General features: G+C 38.8%; 1 protein-coding gene across 4 annotated transcripts in view; it reads right to left on the minus strand.

Annotated features, from left to right (window-relative positions):
* LOC149321741 (cytoplasmic FMR1-interacting protein 2) overlaps positions 1–21044 on the minus strand; it is a 106507-nt gene that overhangs the window by 58389 nt on the left and 27074 nt on the right. For 3 of the 4 annotated variants that reach the window (XM_089527829.1, XM_089527800.1, XM_089527810.1), the window contains exons 5-11: positions 15734–15835; positions 13151–13332; positions 12724–12820; positions 11008–11136; positions 9703–9807; positions 5446–5537; positions 1067–1184 (exon numbers count right to left, since the gene is read on the minus strand). In XM_089527829.1, the coding sequence (XP_089383955.1) occupies positions 1067–1184; positions 5446–5537; positions 9703–9807; positions 11008–11136; positions 12724–12820; positions 13151–13332; positions 15734–15835 (825 nt within the window). The remainder of the gene's footprint in view (positions 1–1066; positions 1185–5445; positions 5538–9702; positions 9808–11007; positions 11137–12723; positions 12821–13150; positions 13333–15733; positions 15836–21044) is intronic. The other variant, XM_089527819.1, reaches the window with a different exon arrangement.

The raw sequence follows: 21044 nt of genomic DNA on the forward strand, positions 1-21044 counted from the left end.
AAATTTAAGGGATATAGTTATACACAATTCCCTTTGAGATACATGTTTCTTTTCTAACTCATTAATAACATGCTTCACTTACAAGTTAATAATTAAATTTGAGTTAGAAGAAGAAACAATTAAGGAATTTATGATAAAATGAGCAAGAGAGCTAAATCAACCTACACAATTAGAAGAATGGGAGAGAATTTGGAAAAGGAGAATAAAACAATCTTTAAATATGGATTTAAGAGAAAATGTCTATAAATCCCAACATAGATGGTATTTAACTCCATCTAAACTATAAAAAATAGATAAAAACAAGAAAAACACCTGCTGGAAATGTCAGAAAGAGGTTGGGATGTATTTACACTGTTGGTGCAAGTGTGAAAAAGTTAAAATATTTTTGAAGAATATACATTTAGAGATGAAAAAGATATTTAATTTCAGGGAATGAGCGGAACCCAAAATGTACCTCTTGAACATAACTGTCAAGGTTAAATTAGAAGAAAAAGAAGAAAAACTACTCTTTCACACAATTGTGGCAGCAAAAATGGTGCTTGCAAAATATTCTTGATCATTACCATTTAGCTTACATTCATTGTACTGGAAGTATGCCTAAAATGATTAAAAATAAGATGCTGGGTAAATCTCTACAATGCAAATAGCAGAAGTGGTGGAATGAAAAACAGAAATAAACAAGGTTGGCAAAAGGAGATGCTCATGAGAGGTCCAAGGCATAGAAGAACAGAGAGAGGTACATTGCTTTGAATGCAGGAAGTCCCAGGTTGAAACTCAGGTATATACATCTAAAAAGATCACAGCAATACAGGTAATGATCAGCTTGTGCCCAAGTACTTGAATAACTGTTGCCATTCATACTAAGCAAAATTGGGTGAACCAGGTATGGTTTACAGCAGCAGCAGTAATTACATGCAAAATTATTCTGAGAAGCAGATTATCAGCACGCTAATGCTATTAATTTCATGATCAACCTGACTCCTTCTCTAAAGTCCACATCCAAAAGTTCCTTTCACTTTGTGCACTGTACCAGGAACAGCCTGCTTTTCTTTCCATGAATGCTTACCTCACTGTTGCTGTAGCGAGCAAGTTCAGAGATAAAGCGGATATGGTCATCTCGGATCTGTACCATTTGTTCACAGATGTTGTACTGGGGACTGATGCTGCTCTGAGTGCATGTCCACCTGGACAGAAAACCAGTGTCTTTAGCTTTATACTCATCATAGTGAAACAAGTTACTATTTCAAACACTTCAGTCATTCTACAAAAATGGTGTTCTACAAGGGTGCTTTCACTTGTTATTGCACCCAGTTACTGAACTGTGCTGGTGGGGACAGGTCCAACTGACATGATGCTATACAGCAGTCATTTACTATGGACATCCCTATGATGTCCTTAATTTTTATACCATCTCTATATACCTATAATGTACTTACCTTGCAATCATGAGGAAACTTGACTAACAGTAATGTCATAGGAAGCAGACTAAGCTGCAACCTGGAAAGTAAATGCTAATGGAAATGAAGATTAGTCTTTAGTATCTATCATAAAAAGAAGGCATGAATAGGACTAAAAGTGGGTGAGGAACATTTTCTTTTCTATGGGTTGTCAATTAATCGCCAATATCTGATTTTGGACTATTAGCTGATTTAAAAACATGGTTTGTGTATTTAAGCATCACCCAAAGCCAACAGTTTTGTGTGACAACTCCATCTAGCCATTCATATTCCTTTTCCTTCCACAGTTACAAGTTATTCACCAGTTCAGTCAATGACACTCACATTGGCTATCTGCCATGTTAAGTGCTTCATAATTCAAAATCTCTTTCTGGTTTTGTATCACTAGCCATATGAAGATGGTAACATTGGAAGGGAGCTTGTTGTCATGTTTTTGGAATCTGAACTAGTTCTCCTTGGTGCATTTCTGTTAACTATGCTGACAATAACAATATCCAATTATATTTCCAGAAGTCCCACAATCCCAATACTTCACTCTTACCCTTTCAGTGTTCAGTTTCCCCCAAAGGAATCAGCAGGATATCAGGCATGATCAAAGACTTGGCTGTGCTAGGCCAGCCTGCCACATATAATTTAGTCTACTGTACAGAGTTAAAAAGGCCACACAAGAAAAATACAATTAATTGTATCTCAGTACAAGGGTAGAATGAATAAGGGAGAAGAAAGGAAAGGACATGAAAGTGCAGGAACATAGGAACACAGTCGTGCAATCAGTTAATGTCCAAAATCTCTTCTCCAGGGAAGGAGAGAGCTGCAGGGGGCCATGCTGCCCTGTTTGGAAACTGAATGAGAAAGTAATTGTTAGTAAGTGAGGACAACAGGAAGAAATATCTCACGTTTTGACAACTGGGATGGTACTGGAGATATTAGAAATGGGATTAAACACACAAAAATTGTTAAATAATTTCTATAAGAAGACCTCATATTTTGTGGGACTAGCCAGGTTAGGATTTCAATAGACTTTGCCAATATGAAATAAAATATAGGTATGATTAGTGAAAAACAAACATCCATGCTAGTGTATAAAACCTCCTGCTGATACTATTAGACAAGGGTGAGAATTATGTTACCCTCACAGGACAGCAACTCTCAGCATTCTTCACCACTGGCTGCTGAGAATTGCAGTCTGATAACATCTGGAGGGCCACATGATTCTTACCCTTATTTTAGACCCATTGTCAACTTAGAAAATTAAATAACTATACACTCAATGAACACTGCCATTTCTTCAGCAGCTTACATTGGAACTAGACTGTCTGTAAGAGTGATTACTTCCTGTAATAGATATTCTCCTGTGACCACTGATATATTGAGTCATTATCTTCAGAGCTTGGATGGGTTACTTTTTTTTACTAGAATTCCTACAATCCCCAGCCAGCATGCTGACTAAGGATTCTGGGAACTGTAGTCCAAAAAAGCATTTTTCTCAGTTCTGGTCTTGATATATACTTGAAGAGTATCATGTAACAAGTTTCACATAGATGGCCTGTATCCAAGGTCCTGCCACAGATGTCACAGAACAATACAATGGGTTTGTGGAGTGTAATGGAAAGTTGAGGATGGTATCAAATATCTACCAGATGGGCAATGTTGACCAATCTGATGGTATTAGCATCACAGCAGAATATCCCTTTGCAACAAATTTAACAGCTGTCATTATATTCACACATGTAAATGACTACTTGCATGGCTGCTTGAAACACAACTATGTAAAGATTTCTGCATGTGATTCTAATGCAAGAGGCTACCCATACTTTTTTCACAAGCATAAATTCAGCTGGAAGATCATCAAATAAACCCTTAAGTTAACATTCAGCTGCACATCTGTTTAAACTGATCTTTCATGAGTGATGCCTTATATTCTCAAAGGCAGCAGAGCCATTCTGCATATTATTATTATTATTATTATTATTATTATTATTATTATTATTATTATTATCCTTTATTTATATGTACTGTGGTGTTTAGCTTCTGCTTCCAGAGCTCACCCTCCCCCAATTTCAATCCCTAACATAAATTCCCTTGAAATATATTTTAGTTTAAAATAGTTCACTCTGCTTTTCACCTGCTGTTCTCCCTAAAAGCCTGGTATTTGATACCATCTGTGTTACAGTGTGGCCCCATACCTTCCATCCTTGCACCCTACACTGGACAGATAGAGAAAGTGCTGTGCCCATGCTCTGGAGGATTTTATATCCTATTGGAAAATGTGGATAAAAACTATCCAGAGCAGGCACACATCATTCACATTCACAGCATATTTCATTCAAACCCACATTCAGTCATTAGCACACAAGAACGAGAGAGTGCACATGCAAGAACAGACAATGAACATTCACAAACATATTCACAATATATCCTATCACACTTATAAAGTTACACACAAAATATGTTTCTGCTGTTACATAAGCACACTCTTCATGTACATCTATCAACCTATCATACACTCTTGCAAGTATACACATACTCAGATACTGGTGGCCAGTCACATACATGTACATTTTATCAGTTTAAATCACAGTCACACATTCGAACTTGCGGTCATTTCCTTGTACCCACAAAGGCATACATCCATTTTTGATCTTTTTTTTTTTTAAAAAAAGAAATTCTAGTAATGGAGTCAGCAAATCAGAATGAATGTTATGGGGAAGTAGTTAGGAAAGAATATGTCCAGGCAAAAGGCTAGGGCAGGATTGTAACACAGAAATCAGTGTAGGTAAAGTGGGATAGGTCTAGGCAGGAGGCAATATGGATCTTTGTAAGAGCAATAAGAATGTCCTGTATCATTGCACCAGAGACCAGCAGGACTGGGTAAGGTTCTGATGAATGAAAAAAAGCTGGATGACAAAACAGATGGAAGTAGCCAGTAATAGGTGGTAGACAGCAAGAAATAGGAAGAAGGTAATATGAGGCAAGAGATGAGGAACAACAGGACCTGATTAGACTTCCCTGGAAATATAAATGCTGCATCATGGGAGCCAAAGCTTCACTGAGCTTAAAATCTGAACATCAGTTGTGAAGTGGAAGATTCCTGAAGGGGCAGGGTTAGCATGGCCCTCTTTGTGAGATATCTCTGAATGTACCTTTCAGGAAGAGGTTTGAAGGGAGAACAAATATTTTGGACTGAGCGGCATGTGAGCGGATGGGGTTCTGTGCTTGAAAAAGCCCAGGCTGTCACATTCATCACAGCAACTTTTAGAGCTACCAGAAAAATATCTTGCATTGAGAAGGGGGTTGAACTGAGTGGCCCAAGGGGCCCCTTCCAATTCTATGATTCTACTCTGGCCTGGGTGAATTGAAAGAACATGGGACATTTGTTACAGTTTGATGTATCTGGGATATCCAAAGACTGGACCAATCCAATCATAAGAATTGTTTGCTCTCCATATGTGGCTTCTGGTTTATGCAGAAGCCGCACCACAATAAAATAAATGGTGCGCCTGCAGCTGCGGCGCAAGAACATCACTCCGCCGCAAGCACCTCAAGCATACGCATCATTTGCCTTATGCGGGGGGGGGGGGGGAGGATCCGGAATGGATCCCTCCACTGTAACTCCTTCCACTTAACTGTTTTGGGAGTGCTGGAAGACTGGGTGATCTATGTGAGAAGAGAACAGCTGTGGATACATCCAGCCCACTCGTTTCAATGGATATGCAAGCCATTTTGTTATGCATGGGCTTGGACTGTTCCCTCTGAATCATCAAGGTACAGTTATGAATGGATATGGAATGACAAATCCACACACATCCTACATCAGTACACTCATTCATATGGAGCCATGCCCAATAACATAATCATACAGACACATGCCCACAGGCACCCATGCACAGATCTCACACACAAGAGCAGGAGAGTTGCAAGGGTCTTGGCAACTTCCTCTCTTGACCAGGACACACCAAAGCCAAGAGACATTATGGCAGGCACTCACTTGGATTTGTTCTCCTCATAGTGAGCACTGGTCTTAATGTATCTGGCCAGCTCTATCTGCATATCGCCGAATAAAGGAACCACCTGCAGCTGCTGGAAGAAAAAACAAAAGATGGTTTAAATAAGGCAGAGAGGGTCCCTTTGTCTGACAGAGCAATACAGGAAAGTGGAAGTGGCAGCCCTATTGAGCCATGGGGTGGGTGGGGTAGGTCTCTGGAACAGTGGTCCCAACAACACTTGGGTGAGGAAACAGCACTCTAGAATTTCAAGATGCACTAGATAATACAAAAAAGGCCACAGAGACAAGTTAATTGAAGATTAAAACCATATTCACACAGTTCTTGACGTGGTGATATCACAACAAGGTGACATGACTATAATTTAGTGTGGTGATCATTTTTATCTGAAGATACCTCAATATGATAATATAGTACTAGGTCATAGGGAGCATTCAAATATAAAACACTCCACTACAATATTTTTTTAACTTGTAGAATTCAAGAACTGGGAGTACATTAACAAACAAACAACAACAAAAACCTACCAAATCAATCACCATTATCATATGACAGCAAATGATAACTTCCACTCCAGCAAGCACATAACTTCCAGCATTCACATAGACTTATAAGATGAAAATATGTTAAGAACTGCCATACCAACAAAAGGCAATAGCTCTGACTAATCTATGTTTAACGGGATGGCAATAAATAAAATAAATAAACAAACAAACAAAAGGAGAAGAAGAAGAAGAAGAAGAAGAAGAAGAAGAAGAAGAAGAAGAAGAAGCAAAACATGAAGTACAACTTTAAAATATTGTTTCCTGCATTAAAAATACTGTAGCTGAATAGCTATTTTGTGCACAGCGTTTTATGTGCATAAATATAATTTGCTATAGAGAAAATGCTGTTTCCTGTAAAAAAGAATGCAATGTTTGCACAGCATAAGTTCCAGGCAGCAAATATTCTTATTAGTCCAGGATTCTATTTTTCAGTATTTCCTGATACTTGAGAAACACATTTTCAACTGTTTTCCAAATATTCTTGAATATTCTTTCCTTCCCTAGAAAATAATCTCCAACAGTTCCATGAATCCACCAAAAATTGGATTAGGAGCACCTTGCAGAAAGGACAAGTGAAATTCAGTAACAACTATAACAATCAATTGACATTATATATTCATTGTCTTGACAAACATGTTGATAAGCCATATACAATAAATAAATATCTTAAGATATTTAAATACATGACAGTTTCACACAGTCTGTGAGACTGCCCAGAAAACTGAGGAAGGTGATAAATAAAGCTCTCTCAACAATGAAACTGAAAATTAAATTAATAAACTTCTGATCCTGACTGGTGCACAAATCTTAAATAATAATAATAATAATAATAATAATAATAATAATAATAATAATATCCCACCTCTCCCTACAGATTGAGCTGGGTTACAATAAAAACAACAACAACACAGTACAGCGATCATCAACAAAGTACAACCACCCCCCTGCCCTCCAACCTCAACATAACCATTAAAACAAGTTAAGCAATAAAATAGTTTAAAATAATTTAAAAACAGCAGATAGGAGTGAGATAAATTGAGGCAGGTGGGGTAGTCCTTTTAATGGAAGGTCAGTCTGGGAAGGACTGCCAGAAGAGATTTGTCTTGAGCACCTTTTTAAAGGCATCAAGAGAGGTGATATGACAGATCTCCTCCTGCAGGTCATTCCAAATTTTTGGAGCGGTGGCTGAAAAGGTCCTCTGGGAAACCTCATCCAACCTGGTCTTCTTTGGCTACAATAGATTCTTCCCAGAGGACCTGAGTGTGCAGGGTGGATTGTATGAAAAGAGGTGTTCCCACAAGTAAAATGGGCCCAAGCCATGTAGGGCTTTAAAGGTAATAACCAACACCTTGAACTGTGCCCGGAAGTTGACTGGCAACCAGTGGAGAGATTTTAAAATAGGTGTTATATGGACAAATCTGGATTTACCAGCAACGAGTCTGGCTGCCATATTATGGACCAGTTGAAGCTTCCAAATTTGGCACAAAGGTAGCCCCATGTAGAAGGCATTGCAGAAATCGAGACAAGAGGTTATCAGCGCATGTACAACCGTTTCTAGGTTCCCCCAGCTCCAGGTAGGGTCGCAACTGGCGTATCAGCCAAAGTTGATAGCAAGCACTCCTGACCGTCATATCTATCTGTGATGACAACTGGAGTGATGGGTCCAGGAGCACTCCCAAGCTGCAAAACAGTCCTTTAGGAGAAGTGTGACCCTGTCCAGAACTGGTTGACATATCTCCATTCCCGGATTAGAGGTCCCTCTAGCGAGTACCTGTCTTATTAGGATTCAATTTAATCCTAAATTTTCCTCATCCAGTTCATTACCTCCTTAAGACATTCATTCAGAGGAGAGATGCCTTCCTTAGTCACTGCAGCAGTTCAAGACATGGAAAAGCAGATCTGGGTGTCATCAGTGTACGGATAACACCCTGTCCCATGTCTCTGGGTGATCTAACCCAGCGGCTTCATGTAAATGTTAAATAGCACAGGAGACAGAATGGAACCCTGAAGGACATCAGATTTTAGCTCTCCTTTAGAAGAACAACTGTCTCCCGGCATCATCATCTGGAATCTGTCTGAGAGATAGGAACGGAACCACTGCAGTGCAGTGCTCCCAATTCTCAACTCTCCCAGGCGTTCCAGGATACCATGGCTGATGGTATTGAAGGCCACTGAGAGGTCCAAGAGCACCAACAGGGTCACACTTCCCCTGTCAATGCCCAGATGGAGATCATCGACTAAGGTGACAATAGCCATTTCCACTCCATATCCTGTCCTAAAGCTGGTTTGAAAAAACAGAGAAATCACAATGATTGCCAGATTTTGTGGCCCTTCTGATGGAAAGGAACTTGACACCACTCTCACAGGTCATTATTTATGGTCAAGATTGAACTTTGTTTCAGGTTAGAATATGTGACTTTTTACACATTTACACCATTTCACACTTTCTCTTGAAGCATGTGTTCATTTCACTTGTTTGAAACATCTGTATCACCAAAGTGCAACATTTTCACCTCATTTTGTTCAATCCCAATGGTATACTATGAACTGGGTAACCAAAGACTGCATCTTTCAACTTTATGGAATAAATGAATAGGCACGTACCAAAGAAAATGGCCATATTTTAACAAATTAATTTCTCTTGCGGTGATCCCCCTTTTAAATAACACAAACTCTGTAGTGTATAGTAGAAGACAAAAGTCTAACCCATATATACAAAAAGAAATGCTTTGAATTTGCAAAGTGTTCTAAACAGACAGGAACACAGTCGCTTGAAACTGTGATGCTGATGACTCTGCACTTTTAATGTTTTTCATTTCTGAGATGTTGTATCTGAACAGAACCTGAACTTGACAGAAATCAATTTCCCTAACACCTTTTTGTAAAATGCAGGAATCACTCTGTAACCCACATAAAAGAGGAAAACAGCACAAAATGCTAACACATAGATCTCATTCAGATACTTATGTCTGAACTGCAGAATTAGTATTGAAACTAATCTGATGCTTCAATATATGGCAAGGAAGAAGTCTCTTCTCATCAAAGTTCAGGTCCTTGGACCAGACTAATTAATAAAGGTTACCACGAACAGATCAGGTAAATAATAATGATCTTTTAGATGGTAAGTGAACAGTTACACTGTCATATCTCAAGAGCAACAGATGGGAGGTCAGCTATAGGGATGCAATAATGCCAAATGTGGTTCTTAAGTTACGCTTGACAATGGAAAAGACTTTTTGTAACAAGCAAATAATAGCAAATTACTATCACAAGTTGGTGCACATATTCTAAAGTGGTGCAGATTAAGCTACTGTTAAAGGAACTATTATTATTATTATTATTATTATTAACTTTATTTATAAAGCACCATAAATCTAACAACCATGAGGAAGGGAGTTCAAAGGTTTATACCTCTAGTCTGTTGCTTTGATCTTAGGAATTATGCATGGTCATGAACATATAGAAATATTCTAACAGTTTCTCCATGAATATCTGCAGGAAATTAGTGCGGCAGAATTGAGAGAAAGGTAAAATTGGGAGGAGTGAAACAAGGTGCCTCCCAATTTCTGTTCAACTGAATACACACGGCCATACTGTTAAAATCTAAAAATGTTCACAGCATTGTGATTATTTCTAGACAGTACCTGACCATATGAGCTATAACAGTCAAAAATGAAAGAAATGCTGGACACTGACCTTGAAGAATTTATCAATTTTACTGAGGTTGATTCTCTTCTTTGCATCTAGCTTGTAGATATTACTGACATTTCCATCCATCAAATAGAGACCAAAACCCATCACCTAGAAAAAAATTGAAATAATCACACAGGTTTATTATATTTTTGAAATATTACAAAAATAAAAAAAAATAATAATAGAATATTAACAGCTAGATATGTCTTCACTTTATGGTTTGTTAATTCCAATTTTACTTCCTGAAATTTCCCAATAATCACATGAAGCTGCCTTATACTAGCCTAGACCATTTGTTCATCTAGCCATCTTATCCAGTATATCTACTCAGATCAGCTACAGTTCTCAAAAGTCTCTGGCAAAGTACTTCTAATTGTGATACTCACTAACCATGGAATCCAAGATCACTCTGCACACAAAGCATATGCTCTACCATGGAGCTACAACCCCTCTCAATCTCAGCTACAGAAGATTACCACATGCAAGAGGAAAGTGTCCTTCTCCCATGCTTAAATCCCCACACTCTTATGCTGTTCTTCTCCAGTCTGTAAACAGTAATGGGCCCATCATTGGGTATTTAAAAACTTTAAAAACGTGTTGCACTGGATCTTCTGGAAATATCCAGTGCTGCTGCAGCAGGTCAGAATGAGGCACACAGTGTATAATCACTATTGGGCATCTTGTTGTGATCCCAGAGGTGAGCAACCTGTAGTGGTGGCAGATGTGCCAGGAGGATCAGCAGGACATCTGTGCAGACAGCCACCATGGAATGGAAGTGGAGTCCAGGGTCATGGGGGCAGATAGGGGCAGCTGCAGGCTGAGGATACTGTCAGCTGCCCTGGAATATCCTGGTGAGTGCAGACATGGTCCCAGTCAGGAAGGATTTCTGAACAGAACTATTTCCTGAAACACTTTGGGATGTGTGAATGCTGGGTGAGAAAAGAGTGCAGTGAAATGACAGAAATTATTCATTCTTGGTAATAAGCACATTTACATCTCCTTCAAGCTCTTTTTGTATGTGATATATAAAATGGAAGAGATATGTAAACAGAAGGAGCAATAATGTAGTCCTGCAGAAGATTTGGTACTACTTGTAGCATTTTAACATTTTTTTTGTTTTCAAATAAACTGCCTATTTCTATGGAGAAAATAAAAAACTAAATCTGACACAACATGCAGGAAAGAGAAAATATAAAAGAGGAATGAAACAAAAATTCAGGTACCTTATGGAGAAGAAAAGAACCAAACTGTGAGAAGGAAAGGCTGAGAGACAGCTAATATATCTTTGCAGAGAGTTGGGGAGGTTACCTTTAAGAGCATGTGCTTCTCACTGGGCGTCAAATACATCTTGTTTTCATAGTAATCTACACAGATGTTGACAATATCAGCCAATAGTTCCTCATAACCAGGGATGACTTCCAGCTGCTGATGCAGGCACTTAAAGGGGAAAAAAGAACAAGACCTTCAATAATTTTGAAATAAAAATGATAGTGTTGAGAAATTCTGAGGGTCAAACTATTACCTTTAGTAGATAGGCAATAAATTAATTTATTGCTTAGGACCACAGAAGTAATCAGTACATATACTGTTGTTACCTGTTGCAAAGAATGAAAACAGACAGTGCTTTTCCTGTGTTCAAGTCATAATATTTAGTTACTGGGGAAATGCAATTCTGAGCCTAGCACACCTGTTATTCTTACTGTACACTATGAACGATCACTGTGTATTTCATTCTTTCGCAAGTGAACAACAACAATAACAAGAACTACAGATGTTTTCTCTGAGGTAGGGAATATTATGAGAATCTGGGGGCATTTTATTATGATTGTTATTTTATATTTTGGGAAGGTTTTTTGAGAAATTCCTGACAGCTTTTCCTGTGGGGGAAAAACAATGGGACTCATGCTAAATACTGTTTGGCAAAAAATCCCAGGAAGAGAAAATTTACAAACTTTTTTTATATCTCTGCTACACAGAGCATGATATATGATTACCAGATGCACTTATTTCATAATGTCAAGTTACAACAATTTCAGAGAAGACAGCTTGCATAGCAGTAGGGAGTTATGGAATCATAGAATCTAAGGAGTTTATCACATGGAGGCCCTTCCATGTGGTAAACGTCATGCAAGTGCTGCCCAAACATCACGCAAGCGCCATGGGTATGATCCTCCATGGCGCTACAGAAGTGGAATCGCAGCTCCCGCTCTGTTCCTCTCATGCACTCATAACTGGGGGAGCCTCCTGGAGTGCTTTTCTTATTAAGAAAAACACTCCAGGGGGCTCCCCCAGTTACAAGTGCATGACGGGAATGGAGTGGGATCCGCAATTCCACTTCCGTAGTGCCATGGGGGGATCACACCCATGATGTTTGCGTGATGTTTGGGTGGCACTTGCGTGACGTTTACCACACGGAAGGGCCTCCGTGTGATAAACTCCATAGAATTATAGAGTTGGAAGAGACCACAAGGGCCATCCAGTTCAACCCCTTGCCAAGTCTAAATGTAGGTCTAGACCACAGTGGACATCTGTGGCAGGAACTGATTTTTACCTCAGCAACTTCAAATATTTGCCCAAAGTCCAGGACCCACATGACAAAAAGTTTATTTCTGGTTTGCACATTTATATTTTTCTGCCATTTTTAACAACATTCAGTGGTTGGGGGAATATTAAAAATGAAAATATTACCTGAGGCAGTTGTGTGTCTTGTTGTCTTTTTTGGGTGATTTTTCACTCTAAAATTTTTAAATGGGGGCTTTAGGGAAAACCTGAGTTATTGCAAAAATGGGTTTGGGTGGGTGGGAGCTGAATGGGGCCCAGAGGGCACAGTTTTGGCACTACCGAAGTCAACCCTACTCCACTAAATTATGCTCAATACTCAACCCTACTCCACTAAACATGATGTGCAAACAAGTAGTTGGTGTCCTAAAAATAGAAGTGAAGAATTATCCCACAGTATCAGACAAACTTACAGTAACTATGAAGGAAGAGATGGAGGAAACGACAAGAGAAAAATAACCCTACCTGTGTGATCCTGTTATGGTTTGCTAAGAACATTGAGAGGTTCTGTGATTCCTGAATAGACTGAGGATCAGCCATTTTCCTCAAAAACTGGGCTGCTCTGAAAGGCAATAGAAATCCTATCATGTTAATGGTGTTTTTACACAGTATGCTAGTTAGTTGCGTTTTAATAAGAGGTTTATCGAAGGAATCTGTACCAAAAAGTTATCACAAAATTGCCACTTTATATATCCTTACCTTTGGGTAAGTGTGTGTGTGTGTATATGTATATTGTAAAGGAGAAGGACTGAATAATCTCTGTCTCACTGCTAAGTATAATCATGGACAGTAGGAAAAGCAAAGCAAAACAAAACCATAATTCCAAGGATTCCTTCAGTTCTCCAGCTCAAGATAGCAGTATCATTAGTAAGCTTAGGTTTAGTGAGCTCACCTTTTGTAAGCAGAGTGGTCATTTTTGACACTGCACTTCATGTTCTTCAACTCATCCAAGACAGCAAACATATTGATAAACTTTCCCAGTGTCAGTAGATATGCTTCAGACACAAAGTCTTTCCTTCTCTCTGCATGGCACAAACGCTTCACCTCACTACAAAATCGTTCAATAGCCTTTCTCTAAAAGACATAAAGAGACATACATAAGAGTGGAAAACATTGAGCAAGATAGCTGTTTTCTGACTAGAATTATGGGATCACATCTATGTCTGTCTCCCTTTCTCTATTCTTTTTTAAAATCATTTTTATTAAACATAAAAATAATCACAAACAATTTTATAAGTATATCTAAAATGCAGACCATAATAGCAAACAATAACAAAATAAACTAAACTAAACTACTAAATAAAAATATACACTATTTACCCACCCAGCTGATGGATAAATACCATTATTTTTCTACTTCCTGATGTATGATAAATATTTATACCTCTACAACATACCAATTCTGTTTATTTTACAAAATCTAAAACTGATTCATATTCCCAATGAGACTGAACATATGTAACAAGCCATTACCAATCTTTCTTAAAATTGTTCAAAAGTTTCTCTTTGATCAACACTAACAGTTTGAACCATTTCATCAAGTTTTATCTTCTTCATTAGTCAACCATCTTGTATTGGTGTATTGGCATCCTTCCATCTCTGAGCATATATTATTCTTGCTGTTGTGATTATATACTGCAATGTCTTTTCATATTCCTTCTAAATTTGATCAGTTGACATTTCAGACACAAAGATCTCTAGTTTCATCTGTATCTTGACACTGAAAATGTCCTCTAGCCTTGAATGAATTTGAGTCCAGAATTTCTATGCCTTATCACAAGTCCACCACATAGGAATAGTCCATGCCCAAGCCCAAATATCCATGTTTGTCTCCCTTTCTCTATTCATGTCATTACCATACTTCCGCCCAAAGGCACAGTCAACATAATGAAATTAATACCTCAAAGCATCTTTTCAGGGTTTCCCTTGCAGCAAGATGTGTGTGTGTGTGTGTGTGTGTGTGTGTGTGTGTGTGTTGCAAATGACCATGGAGTGTTAGATTGTTAGTTCCATGCAATGATTCAGGTAGATACTGCAGATCTCAAAACAAATGTTTAGAAATGCAGTCAGAGAAACCATCTTGACACAGAAAATACACACACTAATTAAATTCATATCAAAGGCCTGGTACAGACTGCCCAAAAAGGGCGGTCTACCGGCGCCCTGGTTTGCTCCTCGAGGAAGCCGCAGTGGACAAACCACATGGCTTCCTCTGGGAGCAAAAAGAACCCGCGAAAAGCGGGTTCTTTTTGTGGCGCCATAATGATGCCGCAGTGCGCTAGGTGTCTGTCACATCAAAATGGTGGCGCCCGTCTTTACAGGGCGCTGCCATTTTGACGTACGGAAGACGTGCTAGGGTTGTGGGGCGTCTGAAAGAGACGCCCCGAGGCAACCCTAGCACATCTTCATGACATTCTATGGCGCTGGTCTGTACCGAGCCTTACTGATCAGAGTACATATTATACTAGGAACACAAAATGGTGAGCAAATGTAGCCACAACACCACTGCTATAACTGGTACCCCTAAATGCTTCTTTGCTCCTTTAGCAAACCAGAGCTGCAATTGCTGTTGGTTTTAAAATATTTCTACTGTTACATTTATCTTAGTCAGTTTCAATCAAACTATCTTTTGCCTCAAAAGGCATTCATTATCTAGGGTCATGTCCTCTAGTCTGGTGGTGAGCTATGTTTTATGCTGCATCTTAGCATCCTTGAAAACAGGAAGACACACAAAAAATGAACCTGGGATGAGATCAGAGACAGAAAACCTTGCTTCTATCAGCTCTCTACCTTAAAACTGAGCAATCGATTTTTACGATATCAGTACTCTCAGGAGTTTTATTAAAATAATTTGCTGGGTTATTTTTAAGATCAGCATTAATCCAATCTTTTTATTTTGTTGCTCTTCTGGAAGTTAATTCTCTATATTTTTGGTTTTACTGTTCTTGTTTTCTCCTTTAAACAGATGTTTGTCTTAAATAGATGACCTGAGTCTTTTTCAGAAAAACACACACCCTGCAATACAGTGAACACTATCTTCATCACGATTACTTTCTCCTACCAACAGAGAACCAGGTGAACTAAGAACTCAAAACAGAGTAATAACCAGTGGTTCAGTAAAGTGGGACTACAAAGGTGTGCAAGGATGGAGGTATGCTATTTAATTGATGCATACATCCTAAGAGTCCAGAAGCTGCACCAAAGCCACGCTCCAGTCTCTTAGGATGTATTCATCATTTAAACAGCATACCTCCAAAGTGACCCAAAGCAGCTTTATTTTGGCCTGTCTGTACGGGGACATAGTTAAATATTTGGCCAACTCACCAAACCTGAAGTAGGCACATCACAACAAAAATGAGGTAAGATGAACTAACACACCTCATTATAGGTATGCTCAGGTTTACTGCATCAGAAAGGAGCACAAACATGGGCAAAGAGGATAATAGTAAAACACAAGAAATTAAAACTAACTTACTTGAAAGTACATGAACTTCATGAGCTTTGTGACCTCTGGTTCCAAGACTTCTACTGTCTTCTCATAAATCTCAACCCGATTTGGTTGTTCATTGCACTTTACCTGATGATCAACAACAACCCATATTTATCACTTGTCCTAAGAGACAAGCATTCTGCTTTGTCTCTCACAAAATGATACAATAATCTAGGATTAAGCAGACCCAGATAATGTTTGTGGGGAGCCATGTGAGTCAGTTACACCAAAAGCAACACATTAAAAACTTAACATTTATCATAAACATCATAACTTATTATTATGGCATCAGCTTCCATGAATTTCATAGAATCATAGAACCACAGAGTTGGAAGACACCACAAGGGCCATCCAGTCCAACCCCCTGCCATGCAGGAAATCCATATCAAAGCATCCCGACAGATGGCCATCCAGCCTCTGCTTAAAGACTTCCAAAGAAGGAGACTCCACTACACTCCGAGGGAGTTTGTTCCACTGTTGAACAGCCCTTACTGTCAGGAAGTTCCTCCTAATGTTTAGATGGAATCTCTTTTCCTGCAGCTTGAATCCATTGTTCCGGGTTCTGTTCTCTGGAGCAGCAGAAAACAAGCTTGTTCCCTCCTCGATGTGACACCCTTTCAAATATTTAAACAGGAATATCATATCACCTTTTAACCTTCCCTTCTCCTGGCTAAACATCCCCAGCTCCCTAAGTCATTCCTCCTAGGACATGGTTTCCAGACCCTTCACCATTTTAGTCACCATCCTTTGGACACGCTCCAGTTTCTCAATGTCCTTTTTGAATTGCGGTGCTCAGAACTGGACACAATATTCCAGGTGGGGCCTGACCAATGCAGAATACAGTGGCACTATTACTTCTCTTGATTTAGACACTATACTTTTATTGATGCAGCCTAAAATTGCATTGGCCTTTTTAGCTGCCGCATCGCATTGTTGACTCATGTTCAACTTGTGGTCTACTTGGACTCCCAGATCCCTTTCACATGTAGTCTCCTTCAGCCAGGTGTCGCCCATCCTATATCTGTGCATTTTATTTTTCTGCCCTAAGTGCAGTACCTTACATTTCTCTGTGTTGAATTTCATTTTGAATTTGTACAGTTGAATTGGTACAGTTGTCAGAGGCCCCCATAAAAAATAACTTTTATTACTTTCTATGTAGTAATTAGTATCAATAATGTTATTTCATGAACAGTACTGTTTCATTATTGCTCACGTTAGTGCTTCTTTTTCAGAAAACATATTCATCATAATTGTACAGCAGTATTTTTGGTGGCCATTTTATTTTAAACTTTTGTTTTTCATTTTCCCAAGTTCTAACTTTCAAATATCAAATCAAACCAAATTTATTGTGCAAAACATTTGAAATAAAAATATTTAATGATATGTAATTTTTAAAAGAGAGGCATGCTGATACTACGGCTCGCAAACTGTCCAGCAGTTACAAGACCATATGCTTATTACTGCTGGAGAGTCACATTTTTATATTATGAATGATCAAACATGACCTACAAAATCTACCTCTGCATGTTGGCAGCATTATAAAGTGTTGCCAATCAGGGCATTAGGGAATTATGTGTTTGCAGTGCCTCCAGTTGCAGGGTGCAGTCAGGCAGGCAGTTATGGCAGGATCCTATTGGTTCTCTCCAGCTGCCTTGTGAGCAGGAGAGCACTGCAAATGCTGCAAAGGAATATTTTTTGGGAAGGGATAGCAAAGTCAGACATAAGTACAGTGGATCTCTGTCACTGTAGTTGCACTGACAATGCAGGATCCTGGGCAATATTTAATAAAAATGTACATAAAATATATATATAAAATATGAAGAGAAAAACATCTATATCTTCTCTTGTTTGCAAATATTCAGTCTAAAGATGAACAGATTGATTTTTCTGGTGTATTATGTGAAGAGTTTTTCTCCATCAACATGTAGTAGTGTTGCTTATACCAAACTAACTGGCCCAGGACTTAATATATTATCCAACTCCATCTCTCAGCAGCTAGAGCCAGCTTAGCCAATGGTGAGGAATCCTGGGGTAACAGTTCAATAACATCTGGAGAACCACTTTCCCTAAAAGGTGGAGTAGAAACTTTTCAGAGACAGATGGATACAGATAAAGCCTCAGTGTAGCTAGCTGAAACATAGCAGGGAGGTGAGCTAACAGAACCAAATATGCAGGCCCTCAAGGATTCATGAACAAGAAAAATAAATCCCACAGGAATAATTCACCAATGTGTTCCAATGGTTTTTAAGCTTGGTTCCTATTAAAGTGTGCCTGCAGCACTTTTCAGTGATCAAAGAACACAAGATCAAAAATTCATGCGAAGCAAATAAATATTCAGTTGGGAATTATAAAGATTACAGCTACACAGGCACATGAGACTAACAGCAATGTATAACCCAAAGGGGAACTGAATTTTGGTCTTGTATAGAGTCTATAAAGGTGCTACCAACTGGTACTATCTGGTGGGTTATAGTATTTTCAGAGCTGCACACAGTTAACAGTGAATTCACTCTGGAAAGCATAGGTATCACAATTGACCAAATTTAGTCAAGGAAGATTCTGAACCTGGTACTAAATGAATCTTTATTGAAAATAAAGTTGTTTACAAAGGGACAGTACAGATGGGGGGCTGGAAGCTGCCCCTTTCTGCCCCGGGTCGGTGCCACAGCAGCTGCATGCTGTGGCACTGACATGCTCCCTAAAAGAAGCTGCTCTGCCATGATGATGCCTCTTCCACCCAGTGCTGTTTGGGCACTGCGCACCACGGACATCATCAGGGCGCACATACCATAATGGCACAGTAAGGGTTTCCAGTGTGTGAACGCTGAACCCTAGTCTGCATTCAGGCCGGCATAAAGTACCGGTCTGTCGAAACCCTTAGCCATTCAGGGGACTTTATTTGCAGTTAATAGGCCTACCTAAACAGTAAAGGATAGGAAAGAAGGATCATCTGCACATATACAGGTTGACAGTACTATTATGGCAGAATCAAGACTCTGTTGATTGAACCAAAACACAGAGCTGAAAGATAATACAAGGACCATCTGGTGTAAAGTTGTTGTACCATGGTGATTGAGAGCATAAGCTGGTGGACAGAAAGCCTCTGGTTCAAATTTCAATTCAGTCATGCCTGTTGGGTTTACCTTTAAAAGCCACTCTTTTTCACTTGGTGTCCTGCAAATGTAGGATGGAAATAACATTACAGATCTCTTTTACATGGCTGCTGTAAGTAACACATCTTTGAATACTAAGGGAAAGTAATATTTTGTTCTAGTAAAGGAGATCCCAGAGTTTTTTCTGACAACTTGCTTTACTGCTAAACTCGCGCAAATGGTACACTCCTACACATATCTGCATAGAAGTAAATCCCACTGTGTGCCAGAGGATTTTCTCTGATATAGTATGGATAGGATTGCAACATCAGGGATTGATACACCATCCAGTATATACCAATGTTGCTTCAGCTTGACTGTACTACTTCTTGTTTTTCCTCAATTATTCCCTTTAGGTATTGATGCAATTTTCTCTTCTTGGTATTAAATACATTTATCTATTGATGAAAAATTATTTACATGCCAGATCTTTTGTTGCCTACATATTAGTGACTATTATTAGAGACTATTATTTGTGACTATTATTTGTTATTTGATGTTTTTAATTTGTTGCCTGCTTTACTTTATTGTACCCTTTCCTTTATTGTTATGTAGTGTATTATGTATCTGTATTATGACATTATTTCTTAGATTGTATGCCATGGACAGGTTTACTTTATCTATTTTATTGTTTGTAGGTACAGTGCTGTGTAAATCTACAGCACTATATAAATAAATAAATAAATAAATAAATAAATAAAAATAATAATAACAACAGTTTCTCATTTGTTGCTCTTTCTGAACTTCTGAAGGTACAAGCCCTTCTGATTGCTTTTTGGATTAAAAATTCTAGTGTTGATGGTGGCTGAAGGATTCTGAAAGCACCACTCTAAACAAGTAATATTTTAAAGTTCTGGGAGGAGAGTTTTGCTGGTAAAACCTAAGCAATTACTGTATATACTCATGTATAAGTCTAGAAATTTTAGTCAAAAAATTGACCCAAAAAAACTGAGTTGACTTATCCACAGGTCAATGTAAGTGCTGCACTTTAGCTCTTACAAAAGAATGAACCATCCCTTGGTGAAAGGCAAGAGTAAAATCTGTCCTGGAAGCACTGACCCTCCTGTATTGTCTCATCCATCCAATCTTTAGTGTGAGCACAAAGTTTTGCATGCTAGAATCTTGTAAATTCTTTGGTATTGTTCTCTTTTCCTTCATCCTTTAGATCCTTTGTTACATGCCCCTAGGTTTTACCCTCGACTTATCCACGGGTCATATCAAAATCCATAATTCTGGCCCCAAAACCTGCCCTCTACTTATGCATGAGGTTGACTTATAGTTGAGTATATATGGTAAGGCCTTTTCTCTCTCACACACAATGACATAGTGTTCATATTTTAATTTTTTTATTTAGTTTACATTGGCCTGTTACAGACAGGCCAAAATAAAGCTGCTTCGAGTCACTTTGGAGGTATGGTATTTCAATGATGCATGAGTCTTAAGAGTCCAAAAGCCACACCAGAGCTGCACTCCAGTCCTTAGGACTGAAGCGTGGCTTTGGTGCGGCTTTTGGACTCTTCAGACGCATGCATCATTGAAATACCATACCTCCAAAGTGACTCGAAGCAGCTTTATTTTGGCCTGTCTGTAACAGGCCAGTGATATCAATTTATTCTACAACATTATCAGAGGTTTACAGGACTACTATTTCACCTAAATAAATTACTTCATGACAGTCCTATATTTAATACTTCTCTAAGGCTCAAAACAGACAGGCTGAATAGATCAGTGCAAGGCTGTGCTGGCGCTGTTTGTGCTGAGACCATGGCAACCACATGCACTTGGTCATAATCTGGACCACTGAGGGCTCAGTGTGGCTTCTGGATTCATTTGAGATGTGCATCGTCTGAATGCTATGCTCTGAACGCAGCCGGAATCTGTGTCATTTGGCTAGTGTATTTCGGGATTAAGTTTTAAAAATTCTTCACCAAAATGCCTTATGTCCAGTTTTAAGCCTGAAATACAGTTGGCCCCTGACATCCACTGGGGGTTGGTTCCTGGACCCCCCATGTATACCAACATCTGCAGATGCCCAAATTCCAGTTATATAGAATGGTGTAGTAGTTATTCCAGTTCTATAGAATGGTGCTCCTTATATATAATGGAAAAAAAAATCAAGGTTTGCTTTTTAGATATTTTAAAAA

This window comes from Sceloporus occidentalis, unplaced genomic scaffold, assembly GCF_023333645.1.
Source record: "Sceloporus occidentalis isolate IW3139 unplaced genomic scaffold, rSceOcc1.0.p SCAF_1, whole genome shotgun sequence".
Classification (NCBI taxonomy): domain Eukaryota; kingdom Metazoa; phylum Chordata; class Lepidosauria; order Squamata; family Phrynosomatidae; genus Sceloporus; species Sceloporus occidentalis.